Source organism: Vitis vinifera, chromosome 4 (genome assembly GCF_030704535.1).
Source record: "Vitis vinifera cultivar Pinot Noir 40024 chromosome 4, ASM3070453v1".
Lineage (NCBI taxonomy): Eukaryota > Viridiplantae > Streptophyta > Magnoliopsida > Vitales > Vitaceae > Vitis > Vitis vinifera.
The window spans coordinates 995,913-1,015,361 of NC_081808.1; the positions used below are offsets into that span (position 1 = coordinate 995,913).

Below are 19,449 nucleotides of genomic sequence, written 5' to 3' on the forward strand. Positions count from 1 at the left end.
ACCATTAAATTTTCATTTTTTATTCTTAAAATAAAAAACAAAACTAAAATCATTCTTAAAACCGTTAAATATTTATAAAAATAAAAGAATATAATTTAAAATATTTATATTTTTCATTTTAAAAATGATAAAAACAGAAGTGTATTCATAGGAAAGCTCTTAGTTTAAAGCCAACCCCACTAACATGGCACCATGAAGACATGAACATGGCATCAAGCCTCCCCACCAAGCACACATGCCAGCTACCACTAAACATTAAAAAGGAAATAAAAGCTTATAAATATTATAGGGTTTGTGATAAGCAACCACTAAATTTCAAACTATCCAAACATGATATTAGAGAGTTTGGGACAAGCAACATATCTATGTATGCAAAAACACTTCTCTAGTTAAATTCTGATATGAAGGAACTGTATACTTATATATAATATAATTTTTTTTAAATATTTTCTATATTTTTAATTATTACTTAAAAAATTATAAAAAATAATTGAAAACACCTAAAATTTATTCCAACTAATAACATATTTAAAAAAAAAAAATTGTTTGCTATCAACAATTCTTGGGGTATGTTTTTTAACTTATAAAATTATTTTTTATTCTGAAAAACAGGAAACTGTTTTTGAATAAATATATAACTGATTCAAAAACTGTTTTCCAAATTTGAAAACATATTAGATATTTTTTATATGAAATATTTTTTTAAAAATAAGATTTTTATGAGAATATTTTTCAGTTATTTTCAATTAATATAGTGTTGTTTTAAAAATATTTATACAAATGTAAAAAATGACTTAAAATAAAAATAAAAAGCTATTTTTAAAAATATTTGAAATAAAAAATAAGTTAAAAATATTTCAAGCAAATTATTAAAAACTAGTTTTTGAAAACATTGACTAAGTCTTAGTCATTACTTCTTCCACGAGTATATTCTAAATTTTTTATATCAAATAAATTATAAATAAAAATGATATTCCGTATTCCCAAGTGGGTGGCATATTCGGATCGCCTCAAATCGCTCGTGTCCCAAATGTCTGATTAACGGGTGCACTCATGAATTTTGTGGGGTCCAATGCAACCATGTTACATGTATTCCATTAAAATATTTGTTTTCTTAAATATCTTGCTTTACTCTTTTTGGCTTTCCATAACTGCCATTCTAGTGCTCTCAAGTGTACTCTTCTACACTACCATTCAAAATTTCAAACACATTCACTATAATAATGAAAAAAATAGTAGTTATAATAACAAAATATTCTTATTCTTTTGTGACTTATTTTAATTATTATTCTTACTAAAAATAAAATTGAATGATTTTTTATCATTTCAACATGATCAAACAAATATAACAAAAATTATTTCTAAATTTGATATATTTTTAAAAGTAAATTTTAATTTTTTTTGTGTTTTTTTTGTTTTTTTTATTTTGGTACTTTCCTTGAAGCTTCATGCACATAATTTTAAATTTTTTTAATAAGTAGAAGGACTTATCGTTGGGGAGAAAGAGCCAAGTCATTTTAAACGGGTGGTGTCACGTGATTGTGTGGGCTCCACCTCAACAGGCTGTCCAGTAGCTAGATACGTTCCCCTGGTTCCGGTTCCACGCGCATTAATCACAATGAGCGAGCACGCTCCTGTGGGGCCAAGAAAAATCCACTAACAACCACAAGTTCGCAGCGTGGAAGATAGAGCGAGTGAGCGTGTATTTCACCAGGTGTCCGTGCTACTACCCCTCTCCACTTTAGCCCAAAATATCTCCTTTTTCTTTCAAAAAAACATCATAGAAAAGCTGTCATTTCATTATATAATATTTATAATATTTTGTCTTTTATTTGAAATAAATTAATATGGGAATTGATTTAATGATCTTAAGACCCGTTTAAATTTTCAATAGGAATTCAAATTTATTCTTATGGAAATAAAATCTTAAGACCCGTTTGGGAATGGTTATCATCAATAGAAAATGAGTTAGTGTTTGGATATCAAATAAAATCACTAATGGAATAGATAATAAATAAAAAAATGAATTTTGTTTTGGATAAAACTAAGAGTCAAGTGATTGTAAATAATTTTTTTTTTTTAAATTTAGAGATTTTGATTCCTCTATTTTATATAATAATTAATGGACCTTTCATAAACCAATTTAATAACTTAAAGTGATTTAATAATTTAATTTAAGTCATTAAATAAATTAAATATATTTGGTAAAATAATTTAATAGTATGATTTTAAGTTAAAATAATTTTAAATAATAAATAAAAACAATTAACTTATTATTAAATTCGTATTTTTATTTTACTTTTTTATCACAATTTGTCATAACTATCTCTACGATCTCTTTGGCTACTACATGACCTTCATGATTACTTAATTTTTTTTACCTTAATTATAATTTATGAAGATAAATATATCAATTTGATAATTTATAATAAAATTTAAGTTAATTTTATCAAACAACCTTAATACTTAAATAAACATCAAGTAATAATTTTAAAATCAATATCTTAAAGTATAATTTAATTTAAAGTCAATTCAATCATTAAATAATAAGTATTGAATTTTATCAAATAAGTGTTAATTTTTTTTATACTTTTTTCTTTAAATGTAACTTACTCTTAGATTTCAGATAATTTATTTATTTACTTTTTTTAGATTTACCATTTATTTCTTAAATTTTTTCCAAAATATTTAGTTTTTTAATGCTAAAACTAATATGTTAATTTATTCTTTTACTTTTTTTAATAAAATATTAAAAAAAAAACAACTTAATATTTAATATTATTAAATATTATTTAATTTTAAGTTCTATTTAAAAAAATTCCATAAAAAGTAAAAGAAAAAAAACTTTAATTAATACGCACAAAGAGAAATTGAATACATCTAAATAAATGATATAAAAAATCATGTCGAACAAATATTCAACTTGGAAATTCATTTAATAGAAGACTAATATGAATCAAAAGTCATCCCCTTTCCTTGTTAGTTTTTCCAAAAAAAGAAGAAAAAATAAAAACGTATATAACAAGTAAATAAAAATAAATTGAAAAATATAATTTTAAAAAACATTTTACTTTGAAATAAAATTTTAAGACACAAATGGAAATAAAGATATATGGGGAAAAAGGATAAAAAGTCAACCCTAAAATTATGCCAATAAAAAAATTGATTCTTAATTTAACAACATTATTTTTATCCATAAAATGTGATTTTATTTTATTTTTAGATTATTATTAAAAAAAAAAAAGGTGGGGAGGAAAAGGAAAAGCAAAGTTGGGTGTAATAATTTTTGAAAAGTGTGTGGCGGTTCACAAATGATGGCCAGGCTGTAAGAGGACAACTCCACCCTCGGGGCTCAGTTTCATACCTCCCCACATTGCAATTTCTATCTTTGTTTTCTATCCATTTTCTCTCTATATCTCTCTCTCTCCTCTCCTCCCATCCCCTCTTCTCACATCAGGAGAGATAGGGAAGAGAGAGAGGCATTGTTCCCAGATCTCTCTCTGAAATGGCAGAGACAAAGAGGTACATTTCAAAGGAAGAGCTCAAGACCCACAGCAGGGATGGGGATCTATGGATCTCTATACAGGGGAAGGTCTATAATGTGTCTGATTGGGCGAAAGTGCACCCAGGTGGGTCTGCTCCATTGCTGAGTCTCGCCGGCCAGGATGCTACTGACGCTTTTGTGGCCTACCATCCCGGGGTTTTGTGGAGCCGTTTGGACGATTTCTTTACTGGGTTTCATCTCGAGGACTATGCTGTTTCGGAGGCGTCGAGGGATTATAGGAGGTTGGTGTATGAGTTTACGAAGATGGGGTTGTTTGAGAAAAAGGGGCATGGGGTGTTCGTCACGCTCTGTGCGATGGCGGTGATGTTCTCCGCCTGTATTTATGGGGTTCTGGGGTCTGACAACACATGGGTTCATCTCGCCAGTGGCGCGTTGATGGGGCTTTTCTGGATTCAGAGTGGGTGGATTGGGCACGATTCTGGGCACTACCAGGTGATGATGAACAGGCGTTTGAACCGCTTTGTGCAGGTGCTGAGTGGGAATTGTCTTGCGGGGATCAGTATTGCGTGGTGGAAGTGGAATCACAACGCTCATCACATTGCCTGCAACAGCCTCGATTTCGATCCGGATCTTCAGCATATGCCTGTATTCGCGGTATCTTCCAAGCTTTTCAGTTCCCTTACATCTTATTTCTATGAAAGGAAGATGAATTTTGATTGTGTGGCTAGGTTTCTAGTGAGTTACCAGCACTGGACTTTTTATCCTGTGATGTGTGTTGCTAGATTAAATCTATTTGCTCAGTCCTGGTCTTTGTTGTTGTCCAAGAGGAGGGTTCGCTACAGGGCTCAGGAGATTTTGGGGCTGCTTGTGTTTTGGATTTGGTACCCTTTACTTGTTTCATGTCTGCCCAATTGGTGGGAAAGAGTGATGTTTGTTGTTCTGAGTTTCTCCTTTACTGGAATCCAGCATGTTCAATTCTGTTTGAATCATTTCTCATCCAGTGTTTATGTGGGTCCTCCAAGTGGGAATGATTGGTTTGAGAAGCAGACTCATGGGTCTCTCGATATTTCCTGCTCCTCTTGGATGGACTGGTTTCATGGTGGGCTGCAGTTTCAGATTGAGCACCATCTGTTTCCTCGGCTGCCTCGGAACCAGCTCAGGAACGTCTCACCCTTTGTTCAGGAGCTTTGCAAGAAGCACAATTTGCCTTATGATTGCGCGTCATTCTGGAAGGCCAATGTGTTGACACTCGCGACACTGAGGACTGCAGCCTTGCAGGCTCGCGATCTTGCCAACCCGATTCCAAAGAATTTGGTCTGGGAAGCAGTGAACACTCATGGATGAGCTTCACAGCTTCAGGACCTCTCCAAGGGTTTGGGCATTGCTTGCAGCAGCTATATAAGCCTATCAGGCCTTAATTGGGGTATAATAATTTTATCTTGGTTGATTTCTGAGGGTGATGATCCTTGATTTCAATGAAAGAAATAACTATCTCTGTCATTGCTTGGAGGCTTTCATTATTTGCTTATCAATCTGCATGTTTGTGAATTGGCTCATATCATTTTTGGATTAAAGGACAAACCAATGATACGGTTGATCTACATGCTTTTATAGCTCTTTCTCCTCTCAGCAAAGGTTTTTTTTTTAGTAAAAGATGTATATTGAATTGCATCAAATGCTTGCATTTGATAGCCTATCCTGTTTTTCTGGGTTTTTAGGTCTCTCTCTATATATTTAAATTGAATTTGGATTTTCATTGTTGTGTAGATTAATGGATGTAACATTGTTTAGTTGTGGTTTTCATTCAATTCCAAAACTACTTTCAACATCAAACATTGATCTTTTTTTCTCTTCGCTGGCTATCAGAAGTGCATTGAGGTTTGTTATATTTACTATTTCTTGCTTCATTCCATGGAAGGTTCCCAATTCCTTCTATTTCAAATTTGGGAGGCAGAGCCTATGGAGTTGTGTGAACTGTCCTAGACTTTTAACATCGATGCCATCTTCTTCTACCCACAGCAGTTAAAATGATTTTAAGCTTCTGTAGGATGTAATCTATCCTGTTAATCCTCTGCTTAAGGTTTCTGTCACAGACCTGTGCTCATTAACTTTGTGGAAGATAGAAAGTAGAAACAGGTGATCTTCCAATTTTGCAGCATGGATCAATGTTTGTCTGTGTCTTGGTATTGAGACTTTGCCCTCTCTGTCACTTCCTCATCATCAGAGTTCGCTGAAAAATTCCTTGTTCCACCTTCATTCTTCTTGGTTGAGAACTGCTCTGAACAAAAGTAGATCTGTTTGGTCACCTTACTGTAATGAACATTTCTCTGTTTTTACTGTACAAGACACTGCTGAATCCTGAAGTTCCCACTAGTTTTCAATGAACTCCATCTTGCTGTTTGGCTTTTCTCTATTTAACCAACTACCACTGGAATTATTTCTGGCTTTGGTTAGAAGTTGGAGCCATGATTTCAAAGTGATAATCCTTATATTCTGAAACATGAAATTTCCTCAGGAAGCAATGTTGTCCTTACTCCTTACTCCTTACTCCTGTGTTAGGCTTAAATGTGAAAATTGAGAGAAGTTTCTTAGAAATCTTTGGTAAAAGGAAATTTTTTATGAGGGTGGGAAAAGGGTTTTCCTTAAAATTGGTTTTCTAGCAAAACTTTATGGAAAATCAGGCCAAACACCAAGTCATAACTAATAACTACCAACTTAAAATATGGTGGCATCTGTTAGGGATTTTTATACCCAACACAATAGAATATTCCTTCCTTCTGATCAGATGTTGAATTCAGTATGAGGACAGCAGTGTTGTGTGTTTGTTTACCCTGGTGGCTCTTTCCTGGAAACACCCATATTCACAGCACAACAGTGGGAAATTTCCCCTGAAAATATACTCATCATTGTAATTCTTAAAATCGGAAGATGCTATCATGGTCATCTTTGTATTATTTCCTTTTTTTTTTCTTTTTTTTTCTAATTATTGATATTTATCTTTCACAAGTTCAATCAATTCACACGTTTAATGGATATATCTGGAATAATAAACAAGGAAAAAATGTAAGTGAATTTTAAAATGATTAAATCTCACAGCCATAAGATTAGAGGTGACGTGGAGGTAGGAATAACTTGGACAGATTTCAGGTTACCATCCTCATCTTTGAAATTATTAATTTTTATCTTTCACAAGTTCAATTAATTCACACGTTTAATTGATGACATGGAATATTAAAAAAGGAAAAAAAAAGAAGGAATTTTAAAATGATTAAATTTCAAATCCACATGGGTTAGAGGTGATATGGAGGTAGGGGTCCAACTTGGATGGGTTCTCATGGTATCATGTTACCTTATTAGGTTACCGTTCTATTATTTTCTTTTTTTAATTGATGTTATCATATTATTATTTTTTATAATTTTTTTTCCTTTTTTTAAATTATTAATTTTTTATTTTTCATAAGTTTAGTTAATTCACACATTTAATTAATGATATGGAATATCAAATAAGGAAAAAAAAAAGGAGAATTTTAAAATAAGGTTAGAACCATTATGGCCTTGCTTACTAATTGTTTTTTAAAATGGTTTTGAAAAATAATTTTTAAGAATAATTTTTAAAACTGTTTTCTTATAGAACAAAGGTATATTTAGAAATTTGAATGTTTTTTACTTATTTTTAATATTTTTAAAATAATTTTTATATCTAGAATTTTATTTTTAATCATTATACATGTTTGTATAATTATTTTTAAAAACAATAATAAAAAAATAAGTAAAAATAATTGAAAATAATTTAAAGATATTTTTTTAAATGTTTTATTTTCTGTTTTCAAAAACAATATTTTAGTTTTTAAATATGTTTTCCAATTTTTTTGTTCTAAAAAATATAAAACTGTTTTAAAAAATAGTTGTCAAACTAACTTTATATAATTTGATATTTGAAAGGATTTTGGCAAACTTTTTTAAGAATCGCACTGAATTTAGATTAAGTTTTCTTAATTCAATTTTTTTTTCAAAATATTTTATAAAAAATAGTAAAATAACAAAAACTACCTTAATTTTATTCTCAACAATGATTTGAGTTGAGAATAACTTCTAATAAAACTATTTTAAATTAAAAATTTATCAAATGATTTTTCTTAAATTAAAAAACTATTTTTTAATCTAAAATATGACATTATTTTCAAGAATAATTTTGACTATTATTTGATAAGCCTCATCCAAATAAATAAAGTAAAAATGTTATATCAAGAAATATTATCTATATCTTCTTCATCAACGGTCAACTAGCAAATTCATAGCAAAGAATTCAAACACCGATCCAAAATTTTCTCACACACGGAACCTCAATAGGAAAATGAAAGTGAGCGAAAGCGAACCGTCCGCCGCCGCCGGCCGTCACGGTTCCCAAGCTTGCGCTGCATGCAAGTATCAACGTAGAAAATGTAAACCCGAATGCCCATTAGCCCCGTTTTTTCCTTCGCATGATAAGGAGAGATTCCGTAACGTTCACAAGCTTTTTGGGGTGGCCAACGTCACCAAAATCCTCCAAGAAATTCCCCCCAGTTTCAGAGAAATCGCCATGAAATGTATTATCTATGATTCTTCTGCGCGTGCAATTGCACCAGTGGGTGGGCTGGGGGAGGTGGGTTTGGGTTTGGAGCAGTTGATTGCAGTTCACATGGCGGAATTGGAGGCGGTTCGTGGGCAACTCGAGGCATTTCGGGCCATGGAGAGAGCGAATGGGGAGGGGGGTTGTGATGCGTCGGCGCAGTGTGAAACGACGTCGTTTGTGTGTGGTGGGCAGTCGAGTATGGACGAGTGTGAAGGTGTGATGGAGGTCAGTGGTCATGGAGGCCTGTCACTGCGCTTTAACTCCTCCAGGTTTGAGTTCTTTGTCTGAAAAACCCCCTCATTCCTATACCGTGGTAAAGGAAGAAATCAGTGCAAACCAGCCTACGCCGAAGCATGATGATTTGGAGGGGGAATTTTCTCAGTCTCCTCTATTTTCTCTGAAATTTTAAATTTCTAGGTCTGACGTGTTTAGAAAATTTTCAACTTCTGTTCACATCTCTTTGTATAAACTTCATTCTTTTTGTTTCCTGTAACATATAGTAAAGTTGTATTAGGTATAGATGAGATACCATTTTTTTGTTGCCTGCCACATATGCCATTTAGGAAATATGTTTTTAGGAAATATTTTGAAAAACAGTTTTTTAAAAATAGTTTAGAGTGTGTTCATTGTGAGCCTTATTTGGCCACACCATAAATCTATTTTTAATTTTTTCACATTTTCTTCCCATTTATTTTTCTTCGATAGCTTTAATGATTAAATCTCCTAGGAGTAAAATATTTATTTTAAAGCTAGAAAATATAAATGTTATAAAATAAGATTTTAAAAACTAAGTATATGTTAAAACTATAAAATTAATTATTATTTTCTAATTTCAAATCAATACAACTCCACACTAAAGTTGCAATATTTAAACATTTTTAATAATTAAACAAAAATAATAAACTTGTTAATCTAATATAATCATTTATCCTTTTTATATTTTTCATATTTGAAATAAATAATAAATAATATAATTAAAAATAATAAATCAATATTAATACATTGATTCAAGTTTTATTATGGTATTGGTATTTTTCTTACTACTTGGGCAAATGATAACCTAAATATTATCATCTTGGAATTTTTCTAATTCAAACCCGACTCTAACCCGTACCGGACTTTGGGCACGGGTTCGCCAACAGTTCGTGATATTGCGGTATGGGTAATATAGAATCAAAGGAGCTGTAGAAAACAAAACCTTGGGGCCCCAGTGCCAGCCCATTCCCATTCCCTTTCCTCGAAAATCTGTATTGGTCTCACACAAGTATTCATCAAATAAGGCAAACTTACTAGTTGCCCTGTGACTCCTATATTTTGTATTCATCTACAAAAGGGCTCTCAAGATTTCCTCACATCTCTTTCAGGCCTTTCTAAACTTTGTCCCTCACCACCCAAAAGGAAGAGGATCAAGCTAGCTTTAGTTCTGGCCACACTCTGGCCGATTGATATGGCATGTGAGCCCTTCTTGGAATTGCAAATATACAAATGGGGAAACAAATATGCAAATTACAGAAGAGATGATTCGGACACGACATTCCATCAAACAAAACTTTGATACCATATCGATACAAATGTGCTCTTTTAAGTTTTCAACACATTCAAATAAAATAATCACATCTATATAATAGTAAAGAAATGTCCCAACAAATAAAGAATTTTAATTGACTTACCATGGAGCTTGCTAGTGATCATTGGATTAATCATCAGCTGCTAGTGAAGTTGGGGGTGCTTTCTGATTGAGAAGAATACCCAGAAGACAAAGGAGAATGAACCACCCCATCTTTCTGCCCACCCTTCATTCTAATATCTTCTATCATCTTATGCATCATACTCATCTTTGGGCGGTCTCTAGGCAGAGGGGCCAAGCACAGCAATGCAATCTGCAGAAGCGCCTTCATCTCCTGCTCCATCTCTTTATACCTCCACAGCTCAAAATCAAACACCTCCCATGTCCACTCCTCCTCCTGCCTCATCTCAACCCACTTCGCCAAGCTCGTTTCCCCTTCCCCCACCACCATCTTCCCTGTCAGAATCTCCAACAGCACAACCCCAAAGCTGTAGACGTCGGCTTTCTGTGATAGTTTGGCATGGTGGTGGTTGACCGCCAATTCTGGTGGCGTGTAGGCGTTGTCTGATGATGAAGACTGAGCAGGCAGGAAGTGGTGGAGACCAATGTCTGCAATGCAGGCATTGCCGGAGGTGTCAACTATGATATTGGATGATGTGAGGTGTCCATGGGTGAGCTTGGATTTGTTGCAGCCATGGAGGAAAGCTAGCCCTCTGGCAGCACCTGAGGCCAGCTTCAACCTTGTGGTCCAATCTAATGGGGTCCTTCCTGGTCCTCGATTCCCTGCAAAATTTTGTAAACTTGGTAAAAGAAGAATAGAAGAAGTGATACATGGTATAGTTTCTCTGACAACCCATTTTCCAAGGAAACAAACAGTTCTAACCGTGCAAGAGAGAATGCAAGCTTCCATTGGGTAGAAAATCATAGACCAAAAGCAACTCATCTCTGGAAAAGTAGTATGCTCTGAGGCTCACAATATTACGATGCCTCAACCCACCAATTTCTTTCATCAATCCATCAATCTCCCTCCTTTTCAACCCTTCTCTGACTCTCTTCACCGCCACCACACCGCCGCCCTCCATCACTACCTTGTACGTGCTCCCCACGCTTCCCTTCCCCAGCAGCTCTGCAGAGGCCTTCAGCAGATCATCCACCTTAGAGAAACCCTTACACCCTTCAAACATCACCATCTCGTTTCTTTCTCTGGGTGCCCCATCAGAGCCCCCCATTTCTCTATGGACCCCAGTTCTCCTCCTGCTCATGCTCCTGTAACAGCACCATCCAACGGTCATGATTATCCCCACGCCCGCCACCGCATCGAAGATGATGATCACGAGGATCAGTGCATCACTCACTCTCCTTTTTCTCTTACTCGTTTTTGTGGGACCATTCGAACAACTGTACCCCAACGGCTTCCCGCATAGCTTCGCGTTTCTGGCGAACGACGACAAAGGGAACTGCGACAGCCATGCCGGGATTTCGCCGGCGAGATTGTTGCCGGAGACGTTGAAATCGTAAATTGAAGAAGAAGAAGAATTTGACGAGAGCGTGCCAGTGAATGAATTCTCTTCGAGTCTTAGGGTTAGCAAGTGACGCAACTGAGTCAATTTATTCATCGGAATTTCTCCGGAGAAGTTGTTGTGGGAGAGGACGAGGCGCCGGATGCGACGGATGCTGGACACGCCAGCGGGGAATTCTCCGGAGAAGCGGTTGTCAGAGAGGTAGAGGTGCTTGAGGTTGGGCCAGGAAGAGAGGTTGACAACAGAGGAGAGGCGGTTGTGGTTGAGGCTAAGAAGCCGGAGCTGAGGGAGGCGAGAGAGGGCCCGAGTGGACCCGGTGAGGTTGAGGCGGTCGAGAACGAGGTGGGTGACTTGGCCATTGTTGCAGGTGACGCCGAGCCACGACCCGGAACAGGGGTGAGTTGAATTGGACCAGGAGGAGAGCGAATTGAAGTGGTCTGAAGACGATTTGAAAGCCAGCAAGGCAGTGAAGTCAGGGTTACAGAGAGAAAGTTGGAGGAGAGAGAAAATGAGAATTGTCACACACAGTCGCCTCATCGCCATTTTCTTTCGTTCTCCCTCCGAAAGAGAGAACGCAGGAAAAATGAGAGAGAGATTGGAGGAAAGTGGATCACTTTATATGCCAAATCGAACGGTGGGAATCAAGTGTGGCCGCGGTGCACGCTTGCTTTGCTGTAGTGCCAGTGGGGACTTATCTCAACCAATAAAATCACGGAACGTGGCATCCAAAATCAGAAACAGCCAATTAGATTAGAACACATCACAAAACTAGCCAGTGAGTAGTCTTTTCAGGACCGTTGTATAGGTCAAGGCCAAATACACTTGTGGGGTCCACTATATTGCATTCTTGGATTTATTTATTCTATGAATAATCAAATGATATATTTTCTAACTAATTCCTTTTTATAAATACACCTATTTTTTATTTTTTTATTTTTTAAAAATCCCTAAAATTCTCAATAAACAAGCGTGGGCTATACTTCATTACTTACTTATATAATTCCCTTAATTATTACAAATGAAATTATTTTAACTTCAAAGATGAGAGTGTACACTCATAAATTTGAGTAGATTAGAAGCAATTTAAAGATGATTAAAATGATTTTTCTACACATAAAAATGTTTTATTTTTAAAATCTTAAAAATAATTCAAAAGAATACGTTTCAAAGTTTTAAAAATTTATTCTAAAAATAAATTATTCCCAAAAACAATTTTAAAATATTTTCACTTGTTTTTATGAAGTGTTTTGAGTTTTAACTTATAAATCTAGAATATGAAAATATTTTATGAAGTTTTGTATTTAAAATTTATTTTTAAAAATTATTTTCGAATTAAAATTTTCTTTTCTTTATTATTTTATTTTATTTTATTCTAATTTCTCATAACCAATATTAAAATTAAATTTATAATTATTTATTTATTTTTCCTTGCGTCTTACTAATGGTACCATTCTTTTCTTAAGCTACAAATGTAGAGGGAAATAGAAATAGAATTGTATTGAAACTTTTGTGATGGAATACTTTTTCCGTACTACCTTTACGCCACCACCGTATCTTCAATTTCAAAATCCTACTAAAATAATAATAATTATTACTTTTAAATGTGGTGAGGAATAAAAGTAGAAAACAGTGGAGAAGAGTAGAAAGCGTGTGTTTGGGAGTGAGGAGCATGATATCCGTGATGAGGAGCCTAGTGTCCGCGTTGCATTTACAACCAAACATGAGGTGTCTTTTATTGCCCACCTCACCAGTCACCACTGGGCTTGACTCCCAGGCCTTTATGTGAGTTGTCTTGAGCTAACTTCCCTTTGGTGCCCACACGTTTGGCTTGAGTCCTGCTCACCTGGTCACCCCCCCTTGCCTTCTAGTTCAGTATGACCAAGACACCTTGTCCACTTCCTTATTCTAAAGTTGGCCATTTTAACCCTATCCTAAATTGTGATTCTTTCTATATTTGTTTTCTTTAATGCACACACCAATTAGCTTTCTCCTAGGACCAGGCCTCGGGCATTCAACTGTGGCCCAGAGATAGAGGGCTTGTGTGCTCTTTTCATTGGCCCAGCTAACTGTCTCTTAGTTTGTCCAATGGGCCTCTGAGTTGGAGGCCCACTCCAGGGTTGAAGGGAGACAGGGATACAACATGAGCAAGTGAATTACATTGGAATCCAATCCAAGCCCAACTATTTTAATATTAAATAACATGTATTAGATATAAATTAGGTTTTACAAGAGATGGTGAAACCTCAATCCATTCTGATTAGGGTTTAAGTTGAACATGTTTACGTAATTTAAGTTTTTGGGGTTTAATTTATGTTAAACTTGATTTAATATTTTTATAATTTATATTATTTTATGTAATAATATTTTTTTAAAATGTGAAATTGTAATTACATTATATCCTATGTCATTTTTTTTAAAAAGATAAAAGAATTATTTTTTATTTTTGTATCATTGTTGTGATATATTATCTCATTTATTATTTAAATTTTGATATAATTTTAGTCTGTAACTTTAGAAGAAAAAAAACATATTGTGGGTAGGTTGAATACAATATAACTTGCTTTATCTAACATAATTTTGGTTCATATAATATGAGTAACTCAACTCTAATTTGACTCAATCCAAAGATTAAAGAAAAAAAATAAAAAAAAAAGGGAAGTAGGGTTGCACACATTAGATTAGACATCAAATTAAATTGGATTTTGATTGAATAGTTTTTGTTAGGAATTTGAGGCTAATCCAACCTATGGTAATCACCCTAGAGGGGGGGTGAATAGGGTGATGGTCGATTTTCGCAAATTTAAACAAGTGAATGCAAGAGACAATTATATGCAAGTATATAATAATAAATATATAGACAATTACATATAAATTAAAGAGTAGGGAAGAGAGAATGCAAACACAAGAGTTTATAGTGGTTCGGCACAACCCAGCCTACATCCACTCTCCTCTAGCTTCAATCCCGAGCTTGAGGTTTCACTAATCCAAGGCTTCCAAACCAAGTCTTCAAGCAATACAATTGGATTATGGTTTCAATTCACCCTCTTGGACTTTTGGCTCTAAGCACCTTTTACACTTCTCAAGAGATATCCTACTCTTAAACAACCCCTCAAGTGATACCTCTCACTTGAGAAACTCCTCTCAAAGATTTACAAATGAATGATCTCTAAAAAATCCTAACACAAGAATTTTAAGCTCAAATGATACAAGAAAAAACTAGGATTGAATGATGCATTAAAGATATGCAAGTTCTGAAATAATGGTGCACTCAAAAATACTCTTTCAAGGCTCAAATATAATCAAGAAAGATTTGAGAAGGTTTTGTTCTTGAAATAATGAAGATTGGAGCCTTTTTATAGAAGAAAAAAGTCAAACTAGCTGTTGGAGGTTCGACCGGTTAACTAGCCGTTAGCATTTAATGCTTGGTAGGTGATCGTTGGGCCTCAACCAGACCTCAACCGGACCTCGACCGGACCTCAACTGGTTGAGGTTCAGCCTTGACCGAGAAGAGAAGGTCATTGGGAGAGAGAGAAATTTTTTGGCCTCCCTCAACTGGTCCTCGACTGAACGAGCATAACCGGTCAATCGGTTAAGCCATTTTTTGGCTCAACACCCAACATTTTTCAACTTAAAATCTTTTAACACAAGTTTGAAAATCATTTAATACAAGGTTTTAATTGAAAACATGAAATCATCCAATTCTTAAGATATTTAAAACAATATTACTCTTGGATGATTTTGGTATATAAATAAAGAATTGAAATGCATGAAACTCCTAGTGTACCAGCAACCTTACAAAGAGATCTTATGAAACTTTGGTCTTGAAAAACTCTTCTCTTTGAGGTGGTCTTCTTCTTCATGATTTCTCCTTGGTTTGATTTATCTTTGTGATTGCCACTTTGGAAATCGTCTTGTCTAATCACACTTGAAATATAATCATTAGTTCTAAACCTTGTTTTGTTATTATCAAAATAAAAATTAACCAAACCTTTTTAACTTGGATTGGTGGTTCCAAATCTAATTATAGCCCAATCTTATATGTAGTCATGAAATCTCATTCCAAACTTGTATATTTAGAGTTTAAATTAGAGAAGAAAAAACCCTATAATATCAATTTAGTGTTTGGTGGTTCTAGATTGCAATCGATCCGTGGAGCAACCATTACAATGCCCCCCTAAACTTGTTAATGCTATAAAAAGGTCATTATAATCCTTTTTTGTTTTTTTACGTTTATTTTTGTAACATCACCTATAAATGATGTGTGATGATCATCTATTTATGATGACTTACTGCTCAAATAAACTTTGATCAAATAAAAGTATTTAGACTAATGTTACTTAGAATGAGTTACTTACCTAGAGTAACCCACAATGCCTATAGGAAATTGAATGATACTAATTGAAATTATGTAACAAAATTTAAATGATTGATTGTGCTATTTGGTATGCATCAGTTCGATGGTTCGATACTGAGGTCAGGCCTTACCCTTAATATTTGTACCAAAATAATGTTTTACCTTTAAATGCCCGATTAACTACTAAGAATCAATTAGCTGTAGGCTAGAGTAATATTTCACCCGTAACCACAACCCATCCGCTGATTCTTTTAAGTTCTTGTAGGGCTGGAGGGGACAATGAAACAGAGAAAACAGCATGATGTCACGACTGTGGGCCTTCGGCTAAATTGGGCCAACACAATTTAATGTGGGAAGCCCACCCCCCTGAACCCAATAAAGGCAAGCCCACGTGTGTACGGATCTAGTGCTCCCCCCACAATTAATAAGCGGACCCCAAAATCCGGTTGAGATTGACACATCATAATCTTTCTCATTTCTTATATGATTAATCAATTTTGAGCCAATTAAAATTGAGAAATCCAAAAAAGTTTAATGGGGTTGACCACACCTTATCAAAACCATTTTAATAATGAAGACCACCCCCACAAATTCCAACTGCCTCCACTCTTGAAGCACATAAGCCACGTGCACTCTATTTTTAAGCTTCATCCATCTCATTAATTAAAGCCTCCGAGGGTAGGTGTCATTGATTCAAAGGACAATAACCTTGTTTTTTCATAGGTTTATATATATATATATATATATATATATATATATATATATATATATATTAAAAATAATTCTAAAATAAATATATATAAATATTATATCATCTGTCGTATGTCAAAGCTTTGTTCACACCGGGTAAATTCTTGATTAAAATTTGTGATAAAAATAAGAATACATATTGATTTTAAAAAATATTTTTGACCTTTTTAATATTTCAATAATAAATTTTTTAAAGTATTATTTAGAAATGGAAACAATTTTCTTAAAATATAATTTTCTTTTTTAAATTTAGAAAACATATTTGATAAATTTTCAATTAAAAATATATTATTTTTTAAATGATAATTAAAAATACAAAAGATATAGTAAGAAATTTTTAACATTTTTATTATTATTATTATATTTTTAACAAAAAAAATATAATTAAATATTTTAAATATTATTATTATTATTATTATTATTATTATGTTTTGACATTTTTATAAATCACAATCCATGTGCATGAACATAGGAGGAAGATGAAGAAGAAGAAGAAGAGAGTTGCAGAAATGGTGGAAAATAAATGTATTATTATCCGTGCAAAATCACTTACAAGTTACATCACAAAAATATAAAATTATTACAAAAGAAAGTAAACTACTATAATTCTTTCACCACGTTTTTTTTTTTTTTTTTTCCCCTTTAATCTACTTGATTGATAATCTCAATTCCTCAAACAAGAAACAGTGGATAAAAAGGAAAACAAAGAAAACAATTGACTGACTGTGACTGATGATTGGGGACTGAAGAAAGGAGTTTGATTTGATCATCAGATGTTCAGAAGGTCCATTTCCAGATCTTGATTCTGAGATCAACCTCACACCTGGAGTCAGAAGTTGAAGCAACTGATGGAGATTTACCTTTTGGAACTGCAGCTTGGATGCCATCGCAGGTCACTCTGATTCCCACCTTGCTGCTCTTAAACCCTCCCATTTTGATCTTCACCTTCGTGTCCATTTGAAATTCCAGAGGCAACCCACTTTTCTTCTTCAGATCTGATCTCAGGGAAGTCACTGAATCCGCGTCCAGGTCGCGGGAGTGGCTGGAGAGAGTGGGTTTCAGGACTGTGAAGTCCTTGGGGCTGCTGGCGAATGCTGGGTAGGATCCGTTGGCGAGGATGACGTCGTTCGATGAGATGGAAACAGTGAAGGGGTCGTAGAAAATGGTGATTTTCTTGTTGGGGTTGCGGGCGGCGATGGTGAGGTTGAAGGCGGCGGAGAGATGGCCGGAGGAGGACGCGTCGGCGGAGGAAGCGGAGAGGTTGAATTGAGTTGTCTTGAAGGTGGAGACTGAGAAGGTCGGGCTGTGGGGGCGGTAGAACACCCAAAGCGCCGCGCCGGCGGTGGCGGCCAGGAGGATCAACAGGAGAAGCACGAGAAGAAACCAGAAAAAGCAGCAGCAGCAGATGCTCCGGCACGACCGGCGGGGACGCCGGCGGTGTGCTTGTGGGCGGTACGTCGGGCGAGTGGGGTTATAGAGGTGGGATTTCGCCGGGGCCGCGGCTGGCGCTGTGGTTCCACCGGGTGCAGCACCGGTGGTGGTGGGTTTGGAAGATGGGTACACTCTGTCTGTCATTTTCTCAGGAAATTCAGAATCAGATTCCAGAAGAGAGAAAACGAGACGGCAAAATTACAGAGAATGAGAAGAAGAAAAAGAAGCAGAAGAAGTGAAAATGTAAAGAGAAAGGAAAGAGAGAAGTGGGTGGAGTTGGAGGAAGACAGCAACAGTCTGCCCAAAAGAGATGCCACCACCACACCAAATATGGAATCTCCCTCTAGTTTTCTCACTCTCTTACTTGTGGTCTCGAAAAATTTTCAAAAAAATAAATAAATCATCCAAAAGATTATTTTCACCAAAAATTATAATAAAAATAAATTAATTAATTAAAAATAAAAATTTGAAATAAGATTGCTTTAATGTGGAGGGACAACAACCAGGGAACCAATCTTACTATAAACTAAAAATTAACTTGACCCAAAAGTCATTTAGATAAATAAAAGTATATAATAATAATAATTAAAAGAAGTGCACAGAAAATTAGGGAAGATAGTGAGGAGAGATGAAGCAATTTTTGAATGGAATCAAGTTTTTGTACTTGGGGATTGTGTTGCCGACACTTAGAATTTCTACTTTTTTTTCAACTTTAGGATTCCATGTGGGAAATCATTTACATGCAATTACTTTTTTGGATCACTGCCACACATGTTCTTTCTCCAGTGAAAAGGTTTTCACCACCCTTATTTTCTAGGGAAACAGTGGGAAAATTTTTCTCTATGATTTGTTGAGCCTTTCCTGCCATGGTTGGTTGGTTGGATGGTAGGGAGGCAATCATGGGGTGATTTAATTCTCATGGTTTCTTACATTTTTGGGGTAGTCCTTGGCAGTTGGCATGGAGCTTTTGGGTATGGTGTAACATAAAAATATAGTTAGGATTAGAAAATTGGATTTAAAAAATATTAAATAAGAAACCAAATGTTGTTGTTATTATTATTAGCTCAAATCAAATTATTTAGTGAAGGGTGATATGTGATCTTAAAATTACATTCTATTTGAGAAGCATTTTTGAAAAATAGTTTTTAAAAAGAGATTTTTAAAATGGTTTTTTGAAATTGTTTTTGAAAACTATTTTCTACATTTTTACATATATTTAAAAAAAACATTTATATTACTTTATTTTCAACGATTCTCCGTATTTTTATAATTATTTTTAAAAATATCTCATAAACAATAAATGAAAACAACTAAAAAATAACAAATATATATATTATTTAAAATCACCCTATTTTCTATTTTTCATTTATCCAAACATTTGTTTTGAGGAATGGGCTTCCAACCATGTTTTCTAGGATTTGGGTGAAAAGGTTTTCACCCCCATTTGTTGAAGGTGTCCTCCATGGTTGGTTGGATGGTAGGGTTTGGGGGGCTATTGATTCTAAAATATAAAGGCTGAGTTCCTGAATTTTCCAGGAATGATATTCCATATATTTTCCCCACCATTGCCCAACTCTCAAGTCATTCCAATTCCAAGAATTTTCAAATTCTAAACTTCACACACAACCATACTATTAACAGTGCCTTTAATTTCCTTCTTCCTCCAGCATTTTCCATTCTGGGGTGGGAAACCTTTTACCAGGAATGATG

At 34.6% G+C, this 19,449-nt stretch overlaps 4 protein-coding genes across 4 annotated transcripts; 2 read left to right on the top strand and 2 right to left on the bottom strand.

Annotated features, from left to right (window-relative positions):
- Nucleotides 1-3,264: 3,264 nt before the first annotated feature.
- Nucleotides 3,265-5,261, top strand: LOC100259521 (acyl-lipid (9-3)-desaturase). Its single transcript, XM_002279153.5, has one exon. The coding sequence runs from the start codon at nucleotides 3,506-3,508 to the stop codon at nucleotides 4,847-4,849; it is 1,344 nt and encodes a 447-aa protein (XP_002279189.1). The 5' UTR covers nucleotides 3,265-3,505; the 3' UTR covers nucleotides 4,850-5,261.
- A 2,598-nt stretch (nucleotides 5,262-7,859) lies between these two features.
- Nucleotides 7,860-8,405, top strand: LOC104878984 (LOB domain-containing protein 22-like). Its single transcript, XM_010650049.2, has one exon. It carries the CDS (start codon nucleotides 7,860-7,862, stop codon nucleotides 8,403-8,405), a length of 546 nt encoding a protein of 181 aa, XP_010648351.1.
- Nucleotides 8,406-9,651: 1,246 nt separating this feature from the next.
- Nucleotides 9,652-11,788, bottom strand: LOC100250812 (probable leucine-rich repeat receptor-like protein kinase At1g68400). The gene is made up of 2 exons (XM_002279137.5): nucleotides 10,568-11,788; nucleotides 9,652-10,467 (listed from the first exon to the last, which is right to left on the bottom strand). Exons 1-2 carry the CDS (start codon nucleotides 11,745-11,747, stop codon nucleotides 9,821-9,823), a joined length of 1,827 nt encoding a protein of 608 aa, XP_002279173.2. The 5' UTR covers nucleotides 11,748-11,788; the 3' UTR covers nucleotides 9,652-9,820.
- Nucleotides 11,789-16,818: 5,030 nt separating this feature from the next.
- Nucleotides 16,819-18,246, bottom strand: LOC100254397 (NDR1/HIN1-like protein 13). Its single transcript, XM_002279270.4, has one exon. It carries the CDS (start codon nucleotides 17,881-17,883, stop codon nucleotides 17,086-17,088), a length of 798 nt encoding a protein of 265 aa, XP_002279306.1. The 5' UTR covers nucleotides 17,884-18,246; the 3' UTR covers nucleotides 16,819-17,085.
- Nucleotides 18,247-19,449: the final 1,203 nt, after the last annotated feature.